This window comes from Phalacrocorax aristotelis, chromosome 2, assembly GCF_949628215.1.
Source record: "Phalacrocorax aristotelis chromosome 2, bGulAri2.1, whole genome shotgun sequence".
Taxonomy (NCBI): Eukaryota; Metazoa; Chordata; class Aves; order Suliformes; family Phalacrocoracidae; genus Phalacrocorax; species Phalacrocorax aristotelis.
The window spans coordinates 144,854,990-144,874,751 of record NC_134277.1 but is presented as its reverse complement, the minus strand read 5'-3'; the positions used below and the strand labels follow the sequence as shown (position 1 = coordinate 144,874,751).

Here is a 19,762-nt window from a genome sequence, read left to right as displayed (position 1 = left end):
GGAGAAGAGCCTGGCTGGCTGGGCTGGGGGAAAGGAAGGAAGATCTATTAGTCATAGGGAAAGGCACGACCCCTAGCTACTGCAATCCATTGGGTTCCAGTTGCGGTGTTTGAAGGATACAGTTTCAATGGAATGACAGGAAGGGGTTATTGAGTTCTTCCCTGCAGGCGCTCTGAAATCCCTGTTGTACGGGGGGAATGCCAGTGTTCTGTACACCTACTGCAGTCTTAAAACCCTTCAGTATGCTTTCTGCAGTCCCCCAGAAGGCAATTCAGGAGCAGCCTTACTTTTCCCCTTTCTGCCAAGATCTTTGGACCAGATTTTTCCTGTTAAGCAAATTTGAGAAATAAGCCTAACATGGAGAGGTGAAATTGGTCTGGCATATATGAATCCTATTTAAAATACCTCACTTCACTATAAAAGCATTTGGTTAAGCTTGTACAATTCTTATGTTCTGTCCTGATGGAGGTAGATGAAGTGTACAACTAAGAATTTTTAAAATTGGATGGTAAATCCTACAAAGGAGGTGGTTCAAACAAGATATGTACATAAGAGATTGAATGTACAACCTTAATTTCATGTAATGTCAACTATGAAAACATTAAAGCTTTAGAGGCTGTTCTAAAGACCTAAAAATATTTAGCACCATAATAAAAATGTTGAAGAAATTTATGATATTAAAGGTTTCATGGAAAGTCTAAAGGATTATATAAAGGCCTAGCCATTTGCAGGGGTTTCAGGGCCCTAGCAGGAAAGTAAGAGCCCATCTGACTTCTGCTTGTTCCCTCAGATAAGAGGTGATATGTCTTCAGTGAGTCTGCTAGAGTTAAACCAAACTGATATTTATGTTTGTAAGCCCGTGCAAGTTCTTTAACCTCTTGCATATAGGGAAACTGAAAACGGAGGAAAATTCGTTCTACCAGCTTTGTACAAGATGATTGTGGGTGCGTCAGGCACTAGGGTGTGTCCCAGCCTGAAAGACTAGGTAAATTCCGTGATGGAAGGAAACGGTGAGGCAATTCTGCTGAGGTGATCATGATGGCTTAAAAAACCCTCGGTTGGTTGGATTTATTTCTTCCCACTCTTGATTATGTGGTAATTCCCCACTGTATACCACAGATGCCTATTTAGTTAATGTCATCAGGTTTTTTTGTTTGGTTGGGGTTTGTTCTGGGTTTTTTTTCTAATCTTAGATATAGTGAACAACACATTTGTTGGTGCCTCTATCAATGTATTTTTAGAGTACTACCATAAAACAATGCAATACACAGAAAAATCAATTTATTCCAAAGAGGTAGGCCATTGTTCCATGAGTTAATAGCCAGCCTAAGTGGCAGTCACTTCCTTCTGCCATACATTCCCTCTAGCATGTGTCAGGGGCTTACGCTGATCCTCTCTACGGCCCTGCAGCCACCCAGTGCTAAGCTGATTTTGCTGGATCCTCTGGTATTTCATTCCTTCAGTCCTTCCCTGTCTTCCCTTCTAACCAGAGCAAACGCTTCAGAGTTTAGCAGCAGCCAAAAGCCTGTTCCCAAAATAAATGGCGATTTGAATGAATGAATGACGCTATATTCACCATCCACTTCCACAAGCAGACTGTGGCTTTATGGGCAACTAAATCAAAGGTTTGGTACTGGGTAATCTGGATTGCATGCATTCTCTTCATTGCTCTGCAGAAGTCCCTCCTGAAAAGCCACCAGTATTTGTATCTATTCTCAATAGGTCCAGGAGTTGTGGTCAAAACTGACATGCTAGAGAGCACCACGGTTGGGACCACAATTCACTAGGCTTTTGTATTTGCATGTTTCTGGCCATCCTACTTGGGATTAAGTAGGAAGCTCTATTTCTGTGACTGATCCTTCCATTGGAGTTGCTCCCTGAACACAAGCAACCTTTTCACTCCCTGCTGGAGTAGTTTAAACTACTAGTGAACTCTTCATAGCTTCCCATGTACGTGAGTTGTCCCTGGGAGACAACTCAAGATTAGAAATGCCTGCTGAATAAATCCAGCATAGGCTTGGATTTACTGGAATCAGAGGCTACTCTCAAAAAAGTCTCAGTTTGTATCTCAGATTACTTTTTATGATGTAAGCAGGCACTTTGAATTAAACTGCTATTTCCCTTTCCTTCTTCCCATTTTCCCTTCAACTAGTCCTTTCCTTACAAAGGGCAATACCACATCCTACGTCCCATTGCATCAATTAGCTGCCTCATCAACATCATGGCAAGTGATATTTAGAGCCCCACACCACCTTTGCAATGAAAAGCCATAGGAAGACTACAAGGTTTGGCTGGGAAATGCTGCAGGTCTTCTCTGATGGAGTTTCAAAGGCAGCATGCTGACTTAAAGAGGATCGGCAGCTCAACTGATAGAAAAGGGGGAGAGTCTAGGACCTCCCTATTCTCATGTGAAGACTTGAAACCTGGGGAAAAACTTGTACTCCCACTGGGTGACAATTTGCATTTGGGATCCTGTCTCTTCTGAGCCACAAGTCACTGTGGCTCCCATCTTCACAGGTTTTTCCTCAATTGACAAGCCAGGAGGAACACACAGAACACCCCAAGATAGGATTCCTCAGTGAGGCGGGCAGAGACTTCAGCACACCAGCAGCCTAACTGCTGTTCCTTAGGCAACTGCAAGTCCGTGTGGTACAACTACCTCTACGAAGGAAAGCTTTTAGTCCTTTTTACCTTCTGTAGGATGTGGTCAATAATCATGTATAGTAGCTGTACCGAAATGAAAATGCAGCTGGCAGGGTTACAAATCCTTAGGACATGGCATCTTAAGGGAATACAAACTGGAAACTAATGTTCTCAGCTACACTAAGACTACAAGGTGCATGTGTAGTTGGAGCACCCTTTGCAGGATTTGGGCAACAAGAAGAAACGAAATAATATTTTCCAAAAAAAATACTTGAAACTTTTCTTAGATTTTTCACTTATTGTATTGGGATTGAATGTAATCATTGAAAAAGAAAGGAAATGACAAGCTGGGCCCATATAATGGGCCTGTTGCACATTAAGTACTAAAAGCAGTATATCTATGCCAAATAGGCTCCTACTTTCCACATAACCTGCTAAAGAAACATCCCTAATCAAGTCATGTCCCAGCTGGCTGTAGCTGTCCAGAAGTACATACTTTTTTATAGCTCTGAGCACACTTTAAAATGTTCCATGTGATACCTGAGCATTCAGAAAACAAAAATGATGCCCTGGGCATGCTAACTGGTTGTGTCACATTTCAGTGACTGGGACCTTGGGTTACATGTGGTCTAGGTTAAACCTGAAGTCAGCAGATGACATAAAACAGAGATTACCATTCAAAAAGTGGGCCCCAAACATACTGCATTGTCACATCTGTAAGTGGAAGCTTGCTTAATCCTGTCCCTTGCCACTGTTAGAGAGATTTGCCACCAAAGGTAGCTCAGTTTCCCCTCCTGTAGTTGTCCAGCAGGGAACCAGATTCAGGCAGATGAGAAAGGACCACCAACCTAGAACGATGGCAGAAGTGGAAAATTCCTGCCCATGATCTGGAACGTAGATCTTTCCTCTGTCTGCCTACAATTCACATTTTTCCATCAAACTCACCATGCACCCGCCTTGCCTCCCAGGTTAAAAGTGGAAACATGGATTTGCAAAGTGACTCAAGATGCAAACAATGATGCACATAGGGGCCTTGCTCAGGAGAAGAAGCAGACCTTCTCTAGAGCTCCCCAGGGTAGAGATGCCCCATCTCCAAAGTACAACAGGGTAGCCGTGACACCAGGAGGAACAAAGTTAGCTCTGTAAGAGCGTGGTTGCATAGGTGCTCCAGAAGTTGTCAGACTGGTTATATTTGGCTGCACAGATGAAGAAGAAAAACAAACGTGTTACACAGTGTTATTTTACTTACTCTTCTCCACTTTTTCCAGAATGCCCACAGTGAATCCTGTTCCTTTAAAAACATGTGCAAACCTTTTTCCACTGGGAAAGGGTTATCCCCAGGTCAGTTAGTGAATCATGGCCTTCCCAAAATAATTTTCTTCCTCTGATGAAGAGCCTTTTGGTGAGGCCAGAGTACTATGCTTGTGTCAGGCCCTGGTTTGCATTATTTCCATGTTGATGAACTCGTTTCACGTCTCCAGGGGCATTGCTCATGTAAGACTACAAGGACCTCCATGGTGATTCACACGAGAAGGCCCAGCTCCTGCGCTGCCTTTCCCTCAGCGGTATCAGAAATACAGTAAAGGAAGCTACAAGATACGGAAAGTGTAACTCACCTTTACTGTCAGGTAATTAGCAATAAACAAAAGTCCCAGGCTGGAGATGGATCTCCAATTTTCCAGTGAGTCACTGTGTGAAAAAAGGACTTTCTTTTCTTACAAACCTGCCACATACCCCTTTCACCAGGCAGTCCCGAGTTCTCATGCCTTGAAAAATAGTGAATTACCATCACTTCATGATGAATTACCACTTCATAACCCCCTTTGGGGTACAGTTTGCACCCACCCAGACTGCTGTAACCGGCTCCCTCGGCCGCCTCCTTGCTTGCCCGGCACCGGCTCCTCACCCCTTGGGGCTAATTGACCATTAATTTCAACCCTGCATTACCCCTCGCCCTAAGGACCCGCCTCTCTTTACTGGAGGGATTTTAAATCAAAGCCGCCGCGTAGGCCGGGCCTAAGGGATGGTCCCGCGGCAGCGCCCCCTGGTGCCGCGCCCGCTCCCACCTGCGCCGCCCGCCGCCTCCCTCGGCCCCGCCGCTGCTCTGAGGGGACGGCCCGGCCCGGCCTCGCCATGAAGCTGCACTTCAGCATCAGCGCCACCGAGGAGCTGCGGGAGAGGCGCGGGGGGCGTTATGTGGTGGGCGCGGGGAGGGGAGACGGGCGGCGGGGGCTCGGCGGAGCTGGGCGGGGGTCTGACGGCTGTGTGCTTGCAGCTGTACTCGGTGTGCCTGGAGGGCTTCCTGCTCGGCAAGGCGCGGTACAGCCAGCTCCGCCGCTGGGACGCGCAGGTGAGGGCCGGCCCAGGCTGGTGGGGCGCGGGATACCCCCAAAAGCCTCGGGGGGCGGCGGGCTGCCGGGGTGCGGGCGGCCGTCGGGGCCCCGTCAGGGCCGCGGGGCTGGAGGGCTCTCACGGGCCCGGCGTGGGATGGTTGCAGCGAGTTGTTTCTGCCCAAGTCCGCGTTATTAAAGCCTTCCTTCATGCTAACGCCACAGGGAGGGTGTGCCCGGTCCCAGCCCGTGCCCGGCCCTCCCACCTGACCCTCGCACCCTGCCTGGTCCCCCCAGCGCTGTCCTGTGGGAGCCCTGCTTGCAGGGCACCTATGTTTACAGGGTGAAATCCAGCAGCAGCTGAGAGGCACGTCCGAAAAACAGCCAAGGGATGTTGCTGAAGGATACGGTAACTTGGCTTAATGGGAAAGATCAGCCAAGCAGCAGCAGCTGTGGGCTGCAAGTCCCTCTTTTCCTTGGCCTCTGGGAGGGAGATGCAACTGCTTTACTGGTGTCTTTAATCCTATAAGCAACTCTAGAGAGCGTATAGAGGTCAGTCAAGGCAACTTGCACAGTCAGTTGCAGGGATTTTTTTGACAAGCCAGGGGATAACCAAGTGTTGGATCCTTTGGCCCAAATTGCCTAAGCGCATGCTTCAGGAGTGACCCTTTCCACACAGGCAATTACTAGGTAACTACAAAACAGCTGAAGCACGGTCCTGGAGCATTCCAAGAGATAGTGGTCATCAGGGAATAACACATGGCCCCAGCTAACTGAAGGGGATTATTTCAGGGTGAATCCGCCTGTTTATCTCTGCTTTTGTCTTGTTTCTTGTCTGAGTTGTCTCTGTCCCTTTCACCTCTATCTTTCCTCTGGTTTTCTTAGGAAGAGAAAAGGGAACATGTGACATTGAGCTCTTCCATGGAAGTAAGGAGGTTACCAGCCTTCTCTTTGCTATCCTGATCTCTCTGGTCTTTGCCAGTCCTTGGCTCCAATATCTCCCAGCTCTTCTGGGAAAGTCTGGGTGCACGCTTTCATCCCTGCTGAGCAGCTTTATTTTACCTTAACAACCCTATTTTAGGGCCTTGTTTGATGAACATTTCTCGTGGTAGTGGGTTAGGTAGATGCTGCTTCTTTGGCAGCCTCCTTGCTGTGCTCTCAGTTGAGCAATGGGACTGGAGCAGTTTTTCAGCCAGGTAACCCCTGATGGGGATTGGTCTCTCCCTCCCAACTCTGCTGCACAAGCAGTTGGAGTAGCACAGCTAAAAGGCAGTTGAGTCAGCAGTACGGCTGCCATGAGAAGCAATGCTTGCTGAAGTATACTCTTGTGCCCCAGCTCTGCAATTCTTTTCCCCGTGGGAGCTCCCACAGTAATATTTTTCTTTGGTTAATGGAGCATTTTGGATAACATATCTGAACTAATAAACTAGCTTATGCATTTGCTTGCTTTTTCTTTAAGACTTACTGTTTCTTGCTCAAGAGGTTTTAACTTCATTAATGCTCTCGGCAAAATCTTTCCCTTCTCTGCATCCTCTGTAACTGACAGTTTGCCTCTTGCTGGGCTTTACAACTCATTAGCTGATTTTTATTTTTAATTCCTTCTCTCTGCTGGTAGCTGCCATACTTGGTCTTGATACTTAACAACTACACTGCTGTCCCGTAATTGTCTTCCCTATACTTACGTGAGGTTGCTTGTCTATAATTATATTCTGTTCTGCTTATTTTGCTTGAAATACTGTGCTAAGGTAGAAAAATTCACACATACGAGAAGTCTTAAACTCCAGGATACAGTAACTTCACTCTCCTGACCAGATCACACGTGGTGTCTGCAAAGCCTCACAGATGCAACAGTTCTGTGACAGATGCAAGATGTGAATTACGAATGAGATTCTCCCACGGACAGATTGCTGCATGATTATACTTGACAGTATTTCTTGAACACTACTCTGGAGGACCTGTATCTGACCTCTGTTGGATGTGATGCTGGGCTAGTTGTGCCTCTGATCCCCTTCAGGGTGGCAGCTTCTCAAGCATTGCTATTCTACCTCTGCAAGCTCCTCTTCTAACTTGTGATACAAAATCAGGACACACAATTTTTGTTTGTGATGCTGTGCCTTACATGCCCCTTTTCTCTTGCTGTGCATTTTCCTGCTCCCCATCACTTCATATTCTGAGAGTGCTTCTCAAACTGTGTTCCTTGCCTTCTCCAAGAGCAGTTGTTCCCTACAAAAGTGCTGTCTGAAGGGAGCAGCTGTTCAGAGGCAGTGTAATGTGGTAGAGCATGAGGTTTCGGATACACTGTTGAATGGGGAGGTGCAGGTGTACTAACTCTGAGCAACATTTCCTTACCTCTAGGTGCCTTACCTCTAAACAGGATTCTCAGCTTTAAGTTGAACACCCAAGGCAAATGGTATAGAGGGAGGCGTGAACAACCAAGAATGATATCCTAAAAGAGATCTTACTTAGAAGGAGTTGCTTAGGCAGGGTTGGCAGAAATGCTGAGGAGAGCAGTGCAGCTTTAGCCCTTCTCATCTTGCAGAGATAGGCACTTGGCTGTGGATTGCCAGAAGGTGCCTGTCTTAGTCTGAGGATTTACTCCCTTGACCTTCCTCTGGGAGATGCGGCTTTGTGTTGGCTGTAAGAGGGCCCAGAGGTGGCTCTGACTTTTCCCCTTTTGGCCCTTCTTTTAGGGGCTAGAGCATTCAATTGTGGGAAATCCAGTTTTTGTTTCCTCCTGTCGTGAGTATTTAGGTGTTAAGTATTAGCAGTAGGAAGGACAGCTGAAGGACCAGCCTCCCTTTGCTCAGGATGAACGCCATACATGTTGGGCAGCATTTCTTATTGTTTGCACTTACTGAACTAAGACTTCTGTAGCCATTCTCTGCAAATGACCATGAACACCTTTAGCAGGACTGTTGATTGTAGATGCATGTGCATTTTTAGGATCTAAGCTTTGGCTCTAGATTTATACAAGGGCAGCTAGGCCGTGCTCTGTACTGTAGCGTGTTCTTCAACTTTAGTTCTGTGGGGACTGCACACTGACCAGAGCACCCCTAATAGAGCTGTGGATCTTTATTCTGTTTATGGAGAGGTAAGGCGCTCTTGCAAGAATATACAAGTGACAGAAGCTTCTAGAGTGGGGCTAGAGATTACCCGAACAGTAGTTTCTGCACTACTTGTTACTGGATTTCCTCGAAATGGAACAGTTGCTAAAGACACAGGCTCTCCTTGTTTTCCACCTTTGATGTTGTGATGGTCGCATTTGGCTTTTCAGTTTGGCAGCTGCTTAGCGCATCCCTCTCTAAACAAATATCGTAATAATGAACCTATGTGCTGTTGTACGACTGAAAGGAACAATTATTTCTTGCAATTGTTGGAGTATTCACTGGTTTACTTCAAGGCAGGAAGTAAATAGGAAGTATCCTTTGTAGGCTTAAGAGTGATATGCAACATTCATGTATTCTGGTCATGATGCCAGACACTGAGTCAGTTAGCAGCATCTGTGATTGGTATGAACAACTGTTGGGAAAATAGTTCTAAAAAATTCTGTTAATCAGATAAAACAATTGATTAAAAGGAATTAAATATAGAAAAAAATTTTTTGAAACTTCCTTTAGCCAGTCATGTACCAGAATAGTCTCATACCTTTGATTTCTTGGACAGTTTCTGCATACATATATTTAATTTTCACATAAAACATGTTTAAGGATTTTTAGCCTCCTCCATTTTTAATATTTAATAAGGTAACCGAGAAGGAAGTGTCTAGATGCCTGTTCATTCTGTATATAATCCGTACATAATAGCTTTATAGTTATAATGTTGCTCTATTTTTTTCAGGTTAGCACTTTTGTTTCTGGTGCTCTCTCTGACTTCGGCATCTGCACAGCTATGATAGAGTATGGCCCTGGGTGAAATAGCTTGTCTAGACAGCATAGGCAGGACCTGACACCAAAAAGCAAACCTATGGGATTAGACTAAGTAGGAAATGATTAATTCTGATCAACTACACTTTAAAACTGTCTCCTGCTGAGGAGGGGAGTATTTATTGCAGAAAGATGAAAAAGAAACAGCACCGACTGTGGCATGTGTCTTTAGCTCTTAGAGCTTAAAATTGCCATATTTAGGGAAGCTGCTCTATCTCTTTTAGGTAGAAATCTTGGTGGAAGAATGAGCACCTCCTCCACCAGGTTTGAACATCCTGTCTGGGCTTCTAGCATGGTCAGATTTAAGCTTTTTGTGATCCAGTCTCTTGTGGGCTTTCCTGCCACTAGCTTTTGAAGCTGGCTCTGGGGTGGGGAGCTGGAGGTGGAGTTGTGCTCAGCCTCAGTGCTGGGTTGTGGGCTGTGAGGCACGATAGGTGCAGGTGGCTGCTGCGTGTTGTTGATGGGAGCTGCACATAGTGTCTGGCAGAGAAGCTGCTTGGTCAGGCACGCAGAGAGGCCAAAGGGTGGGAGTCCTCCCCTTGGAGCTTGTGGAGCAGGATGTTGTGGAAGTACCTGTCTGGTAAAGTAAGTCCAGTAACAGAAAATGGCAGTGCACAGGGTACCCTGGCTTGGGGCTGAGACACATGTTGTCTTCTGTGTAGTGGCTTTAGGTTGCAGAAACAAACCCAGAGCCTCAAAAAATGGTCAGAAGCAGATTTTGCGTAGGGGACCCATCTCTTACAGTTGTGTTAGCCAGCAGGGCAGCAGGCAGTTGGCACCTGGCACCACCAGGTACAGTGGTGGTATTGGCTTGTATATAAAATGTAGCCTAGGCTCTTGGGTTTGTGAAGACAAGTATTGGCTGGTTTCGTTCTGCTAGAATGAAATTTCATGCTGGTGGCTGATAGTCTGGTGGACTTTCAGCACTGTACACAAATAGGCACTTTATGGGCATTTTCTTAATTCTTTGAGATGCAAAAAAGTCTAATTGGTTGGGAGTTTCTCTTCTCAGTAGCCCAAATTCTGAGGACACGCAATTGCATTTCAAGAAACTTACCAAGCAGCCAGCACTTAGATTAAATAGTTTTATTTTTTTTAAGTAGGCTTGTGCAAACCGATGATAACAGATGGCACCACTTTGAGGCATGGCTGAACACAGGGGGAAGAAAGAGGACCTCCTTGTTGTTGGTGTGGCTCTGGCTTATACTTCTGGCAAATTTTTTTGCTATATCTCCTCAGTTTGCCTGCCTGTAAAGCAGAGATAGTATTTTTCAGTCCCTGGGGGAAGATCACATATGTGAAGGTCTTTGAAGATAAAAACCACTCTATACTAGCTATTACTGTTAGCTTTACATAAAACCAAAGCGTGTAGTGTTATCTAATTCTTTTATTCTGTGTACCTCAGAGTGATGCACACATATCTATAATATCTATATTATATATATATAATAGAGATAATATATCTATAACAATCAAGAACTTGGAAATAGCAGTGTGTTGCCAATGTAGAGAAAGTGGAGCTCTGAGAATACGCCTCACTCCTGTCTGTAGCCAACAGGCAGGAACAGGTATTGCTAGTTCTTGAGCAGTAATAGATTTTTTTTTTCTTTTTTTCCTTCAAGCTTCAGTGGCTGGAGTCATGTGGAAGACTTCAGCAGCTGAGACCAGAGGGAGTTAAATCACAGGATTTAGTAACACTAATTGCTGAGTTGAATACTGGTGCTTAAAATTTATTTAGTAGTAATGTCTCACCATACTACAGCAGTCTCATTTTATTCATCAGATGCCATATTGTTTGATTTAGGTGAAAGAATGTTTCCAGGCAAACTTGCTGTATTTTGCTGTGTTTAGTACTGTGCATATTGGGAAGGTAAACATAGCTCATCCTTCTCTTGAGATAATTCGCCTATAGCAAACAATTTTTACACTTCTAAGTGACCAACTACTGCTCAGACCTATATTGGGGCTATCTAATATTATCATAAGGTAATGTAATTGTGGTTCTCTGTCCTTTCTGGCCTATTTTTATAAATGAAGTACTGTTTTTATAGACACATTATGCTCTTACTAGCCAGCTGGTATAGCTGGAGGAAGAATCAAACTTTCAGGTAGTTTGTGCTCCTGAAAGCTTCTCTGGTTTTTGTTGTTTGGGTTGGGTTTTTTTGTGGTGTTTCTTTTTCTTTTTTCTTTGACAGTATTAGATCACAGAATCACAGAATGTTAGGCGTTGGAAGGGACCTCTGGAGATCACCTTGTCCAACCCCACTTCTTGAGCAGGCACACCTAGAGCAGGGGGCACAGGAACACGTCCAAGTGGGTTTTGAATGCTTCCACGGAAGACTCCACAGCCTCCCTGGGCAGCCTGTTCCACTGCTCTGGCACCCGCACAGCAAAGAAGTTTTTTCTCATGTTTAGGTGGAACTTCCTGTGTTCCAACTTGTGCCCATTGCCCCTTGTTCTGTCGTTAGGCACTATTGAAAAGAGCCTAGTTCCATCATCCTGATACCCTCCCTTTAGATATTTATGGGTATTGATGAGATCCCCCCTCAGTCTTCTCCAGGCTGAATAAACCCAAGTCTTTCAGCCTTTCCTCATAAGGGAGATGCTCCAGTCTTGGTAGCTCTCTGCTGGACTTGCTCAAGCAGTTCCACATCCTTCTTAAACTGGGGGGCCCAAAACTGGACAGAGTACTCCAAATGTGGTCTCACTAGGGCAGAGTAGAGGGGGAGGATAACCTCCCTCGACCTGCTGGCCACACTCCTTTTAATGCATCCCAGGATGCTGTTGGCCTTCTTGGCCACAAGGGCACATTGCCGGCTCAGGGTCAGCTTGCTGTCCACCAGCATTCCCAGGTCCTTCTCAACAGAGCTGCTTTCCAGTAGTTTCCAATAGTTCAGCATGGGGTTGTTCCTCCCCAGGTGCAGGACCTTACATTTGCTCTTTTTGAACATCATGATATTCCCCTCGGCCCAGCTCACCAGCCTGTCCATGTCTCGTCAGATGGCAGCACAGCCTTCTGGTGTATCAGCCACTCCTCCCAGCTTGGTATCATCAGCAAACGTGCTGAGGTTACGCTCTATCCCATCATCCAGGGCATTCATGAATATGTTGAACAGTACTAGACCCAGCACGGACCCCTGGGGAACACCGCTAGTGACAGGCCTCCATCCAGACTGTGCTCCATTGATCATGACCCTGTGAGTTCCGTTCTTGAGCCCGTTCTCTGTCCACCTCACTGTCCACTCATCCAACCCACACTTCCTTAGCTTGTCTATGAGAATGTTTTGGGAGACAGTGTTGAATGCCTTACTGAAGTCAAGATAGGCAACATCCATCACTCTCCCTTCATCGACCCAGCCAGTCATGCCATCATAGAAGGCTATCAAGTTGGTCAAGCATGATCTTCCCTTGGTGAATCCATTTTGACTGTTTCTGTTAACCTTCTTGTCCTCTACGTGCCTGGAGGTGACCTCCAGGATGAACTGCTGTATCACCTTTCCAGGGACGGAGGTGAGGGTGACTGGCCTATAGTTTCCCAAAGATGATCTTATAAAAGTTACTACCTCTCTCAGACAAAATAATAGAAGCCTCTGAGGTAGAACAAGTCAAGGGCAGAAGTCACCAGTTCTTAAGAAGTAGTTCTGTATGTATAGATCAAAGAAATCCTGTATGGATGTATTGGAAAGAGAAGACATCTGTAACCATATGTTGCTTGTCCATGAGGTGTGTAAGACCTAGATGATAACGTTAATACAATGCTACATTTCTGGCTCAGAGCAGGAGCTCAGAAGTGGCAAGACTGTAAAAATGAGACACTCATCAAAAGAGGTTGCTAACTTGGGCTGTCTTCTGGTGGCTGCCTGGGCAAAGGCTTTTCCCTTGCTGTGGGCCCTGAGGGCCATCACGGAGGTGCTGGGTGGGTATCCCATGCCCTTTGTAGGTCATCATGTCCCACTGTCAAAACAAGAGAGCCTTGAAAGCTCCTTGGTACTATGAATACTTCTTCAGTGATGTGGAGCTTTCCTTTGGCTGTTTTGCAGCTGAGGCAGCTTTTTGGGAGTGCCGTGCCTGCTTTCCCTCCAAAGTTTTACCTGGCAATGACCAAGTCGATGGCAGATGAGCGGCGGACTCAGCTGGAGCAGTATCTTCAGAATGGTGAGCTTGGCTATAGTAACCTGATCAGCTTTCGTACGTGGGGCTTAAACCTTTTCAGATGTGTCTGCCGATTGTGACTGCAGGGTGCTTTACCTTCTATACTGAGCTGAGTAAGGATGTACCTAAAAGGCTGGGGCTAAGTGTAGATATTGCAGCCCTGTCCAGCCTGTTGGTTCGCTGGCTCTAGAAGGGCAGCATATCATATTTCTATTATTTCTGAAGCAGCTGCCTTTCTGCGGCTTTCCCAAAATGTAAGGGTGCAGTTTCACACTAAACTTAGCTAAACTTAAGCCAGCTTGGCCTTCTGGTGGCAGCCTGTAGTCTGGCTGTTCCCTGTTCTTCTAGATCAGTGGGCTGAGCAACCCACCCCTGCTGCTTCACAGTGCTGACGTGGGGCTGCATGTGAGAACTCATGGCTGGTGGGTAAAAGAGGGAGGCAAAGACAGGCACTTGGACTGGTAGAAGTGTAAAATGGAACTGGGTTCTGCATAAACCTTTTCCCTTTGTGGGTTTCCAGGGAGACTTGTGAGAATTCACAAGAGTTTCCAGAAAAATTAAATCTCAGGCACAATGTGTTATGTTATATACCAGGTCTGCAGGATCCCTAGAATGCGTCTCGTGAGTTTCACGTAAGCGAAGAAATAAAAAGCCCAAACCATTTCAACTACCCAAAAATAAGGGTGTTTGAGGGATGTGCTGAAAGAGGTTTTGTAGCCTCTGGCCTCAGATACTTTGTGCCAACATGTACAAAACAGAAACTCAGGATTAGTCTTTAAAATCTTAATTACTTTCTCTTTCTCACCTGAGTATTCAACAGTTCCCTTTAGAGTTACTGTCCCTGAGTGACCATGGAGTTATGTGGCCAAGAACCTTACTATTGTCTTGCTTTGGGAGAATAACAACACTACATGTATTTTGCACTGTTCATAGCTTCAGTGATTTAACAGGCTAGTAAAGGTAGCTGTGCGGAAACCAAAGGATGAGTAAAGTAGCACTGATGGCTTAACCAACAGTCATGCTGTATGTGTCTTGTTTTTAGACATTAGCCATGTTTTTTACCTTTTGGCTAAGTTGGTTTCCTCCTTCACCTTTTTCCTCTTGTTTTTCAGTTACTTTGCATTCAAATATTACCAAAAGTGATGTCTTCATAGGCTTTTTCCGAAAGCTACAGCAGGTAAGTTTTGAATTTTTCAGCCAAATAGTTTGTTCTATGAAAGAGTTGAAATATTATCCTACCTCCTGAGTTCAACGCTTCCTTTGCTTTCTTCCTTTCCTTGTGTTCTTAGCATATTGGTCTGTCTTGTAAAGCAGTGAGTTCTGATGACAGAGTGCTCTCTGTGTAACCTGGTTGGCAATAATAATAGTATTGCTATTGTTTTGTCCATGTACAAACTTGTTTCTCACATGGAAAGAACTATTTGCTTTGTTTTTATATCCTGTGGCACGGCTGATGAATCTTTTGCCTCTAAACAGTTCCCAGAAGAGTCTTTGTGAGAGCTCAATAGAAGGATTACACACATTCTTAGGTTTTGCAACTGTAAATGCTTTTTGGTAGCGTCAGTGCTTTGGACTGATAAGCGTATTGATGACTGCTGTGAAAATGCCACGTTCTCCTATCTTGCAAATGTAGCAATGGGCAGAATCTGGCATGTATTTGGGTTGTTGCAACCTAGGTGACTCTGGAAATACAGTTTAATGTGGTCCATGATATGATATTTCTTTGGCAGGCTTGAAGCCTGGATAGCTCTTGCTTGTGTTTGACTACTGCAAGGTGCTGTATGTCCCTTTTCTTCCCTTACCTCCTCTCCAGCTGCTGTGGTTATTATGAGGATAGTAGGTTTCTGGAGCAGGTGGGTGCAGTATGACTCCAGCAGCATTTTCAGGGAGTGGATGCTGCTTTAGTTTTCTGGGAAGTGCTTGGCACGCTGCTGATGCTGCTGTAACCTTGCTTGTGGTGAGTTGTTCTGGAGAGGGGCTGTTTTGACGGACTGAGTAGAGTTTTGTGACTTGAGAGCTCTTCACTTGCAATGTGTGATTAAGGTATGTAAGGGAAGTTCAGAAAGGCTACAGAAAAGAGTGTGAAGAAGCATTCCTAACAAATTCTAGAAAGGTTTTTCCTATATATTCTGGAAATAAAAATATACAGTTTATTTACTGTCTCTTAAATTCAGGCCAACTGAAGTGCTCAAGACAGTGCATGAAAAGCTCCTTTCTGATTAGGGATTTCTTTTGTGAGAAGCAGTCTCTCTTTAGTTCATCTAAGGCCTGTTACAGCCCTACAGATAACTCCCAGCAATTATTCCTGAGTCTTAATAAGTCTTGATGAGACTGATAACAGGTTTGCTAAAGAAAACTAAATCCATCAGGAATGCCTGCAATTTACCCTCAAACACTGCCAACTGACTTTTTCTGACAAAGTTCTGGCAGGAAATAACTCTTCAAAATGCATGTTTGCAGTGTTTAAAGATGTCTTTTGGCATGCCAGTATTGTGGATTTCTCTTAACATGCCATCAGAAAGGATGTTGTGTATTTAGGTTTTTCTTTACTGTAGGCCCTTTTGGTGAAGAGGGGTGACTTGATAAGTACATGTGTAATAGTTACTTGATTTATGGTTATGTACACATGTGTGTGTGCTTATTAAGGCATGTGATGACTGTGTTGCCAAAAGCAGTCTGTTATTTAGTAGAGTTCAAGGTAGGTACTGAATTATACCTTAAATGTTAGTGCAAGGTCAGTACATTCTCAAGACATAAAATTAACCCGAATTTCTGTTCTACAATAAATGGATTTTCATACACAATGTTTAAGCTTCCTGCTTGGCAAAGACAGTAGTTCTCCAGCTTTTTTTGCTTACAATTTAAGTTTAAAATTGTTGTGCTTATATAAATTACTGCTTCATAATACAAATAGCAGTAGTACTTTATGTGTTCTTTCATTAGGGTAAAGAACAAACTCCTAGAAGAGATCAAATAATCCTGTGAAAGACAAGAGTGTATCTGCTGTCATTAGCTGCACACAGTGTCTTTAACTGGTGTAACTGATGGCTGAATAAGTATTCATTTTGGTTACTAAAGAATCTCATTCAACAAACTTTGTTGTGCATGTTCCAGAATTTATTAGTATACTGTGACTTGTGAGATGTTTTATGGCAGAGTGACAAAATTTCTGAAACTGCATTTAAAGATATGGAATGAAGTTAATCTTTAAAGCACCTCTGTACTGTTCTTTCCTTCCCTGGTGTTGAAGATGTGTAGGCAGCACTTATGTCCTACATGTTGCTTAGGAGTGAAAACATAGTTAGGGTTTCAGTGTTACTGCTATTTAGTGTTAAAACCAGGCATTACCCCACACTTGCTCTTGTTTATGTTACATTGCAAGAGGGATGATTAATGAAAGATTCAAGAATAAAACATCATTAAAATTATTAAATAGCATGCTCCTTTTCTGTCAGTGACGTGAACTGGCTTTGACTAGTCAGTCTTGGCTACCTGAAACAAGTTACTGTATATGTCACTGACTAAAACAGAAGATGCAAAGGAAAAGTCAAACTGAATTTAAGATCTTTTTGGTCCTTGTCCTGTGTTTTGCTTCTGAATGGGGTTGTGAAGGGTGTGCTGAGACCAGCACTCCCTGGAGTGGGAGTGCTGTGCAAGGACCACGGCTTTACTGCAGCTGCCTGACAGTGTTGAATGTGACTCATCTGTATCTGCAGTCAGCATCACACCAACCAGCTATATCCCTCGATCATATCTAACAGGGCAAGCTTTTGAAGCAGGGACAAGCCCATGCAGGTTAACCCTGCTTTCCAGGCCCCTGTTTTTGCCCAGCACCAGCTTTACCTCTTGCATAGGTAGTTATGGTTTGCTCTTTATAGCAGGCAAGCTGTGGCTGTTTCTGCAGCAACCTAATCTCATAGGAGAAGTTGTCAGGGGACGGCAGGGCTCCTGACACATGGGGAAGCAGCTTGGCACAATGGCTGCTTTACTCAAAATGGATATTGCTGAAATGTTTACCAATGCCATCACGTAGCAGAGTTGAACAATATAACCCATAACCTCCCTGCCCCTCCACTTTTCCAAACCCTGCAAACTTGGCCAGTGACCAAGCTGGAGAGACAGATTCAGTATATGCCCCACTACTTCCAGCCCCTAAAAACAAATGGCATAGTTCTTGCAAGAAGTCATTAACAAAATGAGGCCATCATAGCTGTGTTGTGTCCCCTCCTTTTTCATCAGGGGAAAGATGGTATGAGCAGGTACGTACATCCCTATCAGTCTCATTTTAATGCAAATTTTCCATATCCTTGAATGTAATCTGAGATCATGAGCTGTATCTTTATTGGGCACCCATGGAGTAATGTGGTATATTCAGGATGCAGCTGTGAGGACAGAGAGTCATTATGGATTTAGGAATAAAATTGAGATACGTTTCCTTGCAGCAGCAGAGGTTTGGAGTTAATGATCTAGGAGGCTGACCTTTTCTGGTCTGTGTTGCTGGTAAACAGCAGCCTTTAGCATGAGCAAAAGGATTCAGGTGTTGCCAAAAGGACAGATAAAAAGTTTTGAGTTCTTGAGCAGATAGAGCCAACCAGTGCCTGATAACAGGCAAAAAAGCAGTATTCTTATGTGGTCCTTCATCAAAGGTCTGTGATGTAAGGCAGTTTTCCTTCTGAGGAGCAAGCATGAGGCCAAGGATTGACTACCATATGAGATCTGTGGTTTGTATTCTGTTGAGAGTGGGGGTAAAATGTAACCCAGAAATCTGCAGGTATTACCAGGAATCAAAGCTGGCCTGATCATGGGCTGCATTTTGTTGGACAGAGTCCCTGTCTCTGACAGTGCAGCCTCTGCTTCTCTGCACTCGCCATACAGTTGCCATTTGTGCACGTGATGGAGAACGCGCGTTTGAAGCATTCCTCTGTACTCACTCGTAGTAACTAACAAATGTGTTTGGATGTGTGTGTACACAAACAGAAGTCAGGCTGAGTATCTATGATTTCAGCACTGCTCTAAAAATGTTATTTATTTCATACCAAATCAGGTTGGGTTTCTTATTTATGAACTTCTATTTCAAAAGCAGCTGGCCAAAAATCTGAATTTCATGTGGGAATTTCCCATACTTTCAGACTTTTATTGTGTGTTGGCCAGGGGGAAGGTTTCTAGCATAGAAAGTTCTGAAGAATTTTAATTCAAGGATGTCTGTTTTATCGTTTCAATGTTAAGATGCAATTCAGTGCCCTGACCTGTTCTTTTGAAATATGTTGTCATAAGGGCCTCCTCTCTTGCCCTTTCCCCTTTCATGGCCCGTGCTGCTTAGGTGAGCCACAAATCAATTGAGAGCTTGCCGAGGGTTCAGATTGGTGTTGACTTCTGTTAAAACAAAATCACTTAATTTTAAGTTTTCTAATGGAAAACTGGCAAGGGAAAAAAAGTATCTAGATATCTTTTTTTTTTTTTCTTGTGGGGGAACTGTATAACAGGTCTTTTGGGATTGTTTGGGTGTTTTGTTGGTTTTGTGGTTTTGATTTGGTTTTTGGTTTGTTGGTTTGTTGGTTTTGTTTTTTTTTTTCTTCCAAACTGTTCTTTTCATCAAAACTGAAAAATGAAGAAAATCCCTCACCAGCTTTGTATTATTCTATATTCTTATATTAATGACTGAGGTGTGCTTCAAGCTACTGGGGCAGGCAAGTGGGGAATAGGCAGCAGTTCTAGATGTTTCAGGAGATTTTACCACAGGTGATAGTGACAGCGTTAAGGGAAGATTCAGATAAGCAGTATTAAGGGATACAAGGAAGTGTCCCGTTCTAGTTACATGGCATGTTCCCTGAATTTTGGGAGCAAAAGTGCAGTAAACATGAAAAGTACTTCTGAGCATGGACAGGGTTTTTTTTTTTATGTTGGTACCTGTTTTGAGTAGGCGAGACAATGACTCTACTGCTTTTTCCAAAACTAAAACAGCAGCCTGGGAGAAGATCTTAACTTTTCTGACTCACTGCTTCAAATTTCTTTCAGAAGTATTCTTCTGTCCATTTTGGAAGTGGTTGGGATTGCCATGTGCACTTACTAAATGGATTATTGCTAACACTGATAAATGCTCTTTCCTTTGTATTTGTATTAAACTTATGCTGCATTCTCTTGTGTTGTTTTAGGGACATGTTAGTATTTGTATTTCTTCACTTAACACTGTCTTCTCCTGCCTTACAGACTGCACTGTTTCCTCCTTTTGTTTTTGTGTAAGTAATTTTTTTTTTTGTCTCAACAATACTTTGCTGATAAGCGGCTAAACACAAATATTTATAACACCGAACAATGTGTGGAGTTTTTGGCACAGACAGTTCTGCCTTCTAGGGTAAAAGCATGTGATAAAGGGGGGAAAAGTCCCCAAACCCAACAGTTTAAGATAATTCTTGGTTTTGACTTGCTGTCATAGCCATATTAAGAGAACAGTAATCAAAAGTTGGAGATAAAGTAGGGAATTTGTCCCCAAGACCATGAAATGAAGCTGTGCCTGTAGTTCAGTAGAGTCAAGTAAATTAAAGCAGTTTTTAAAAGACGACTGTGGAAACTGATGGTTTAAGTATTAAATGGTGATAGAATAGAAAGATAGAATATGACCATTCTAGATGGACTGAGATTTTCTTTTCCCTAACACATCCTTTCTTGTAGATCCTCAGATTAATCTGTCTACCAATATATTGCACAGTGTTCTTG

The 19,762-nt window shown here is 44.0% G+C and overlaps 1 protein-coding gene across 2 annotated transcripts in view; it reads left to right on the top strand.

Moving 5' to 3' along the window:
- The first annotated feature begins 4,707 nt into the window (after positions 1-4,707).
- Positions 4,708-19,762, top strand: part of SNX31 (sorting nexin 31) — a 33,080-nt gene continuing 18,025 nt past the window's right edge. Inside the window, exons 1-4 of one of the 2 annotated variants that reach the window (XM_075085506.1) lie at positions 4,708-4,842; positions 4,919-4,993; positions 12,937-13,051; positions 14,161-14,225. In XM_075085506.1, the coding sequence (XP_074941607.1) occupies positions 4,777-4,842; positions 4,919-4,993; positions 12,937-13,051; positions 14,161-14,225 (321 nt within the window). In that variant the 5' untranslated portion in view covers positions 4,708-4,776. Of the gene's footprint in view, positions 4,843-4,918; positions 4,994-9,340; positions 9,482-12,936; positions 13,052-14,160; positions 14,226-19,762 lie in introns of those variants that run through there. The other variant, XM_075085507.1, reaches the window with a different exon arrangement.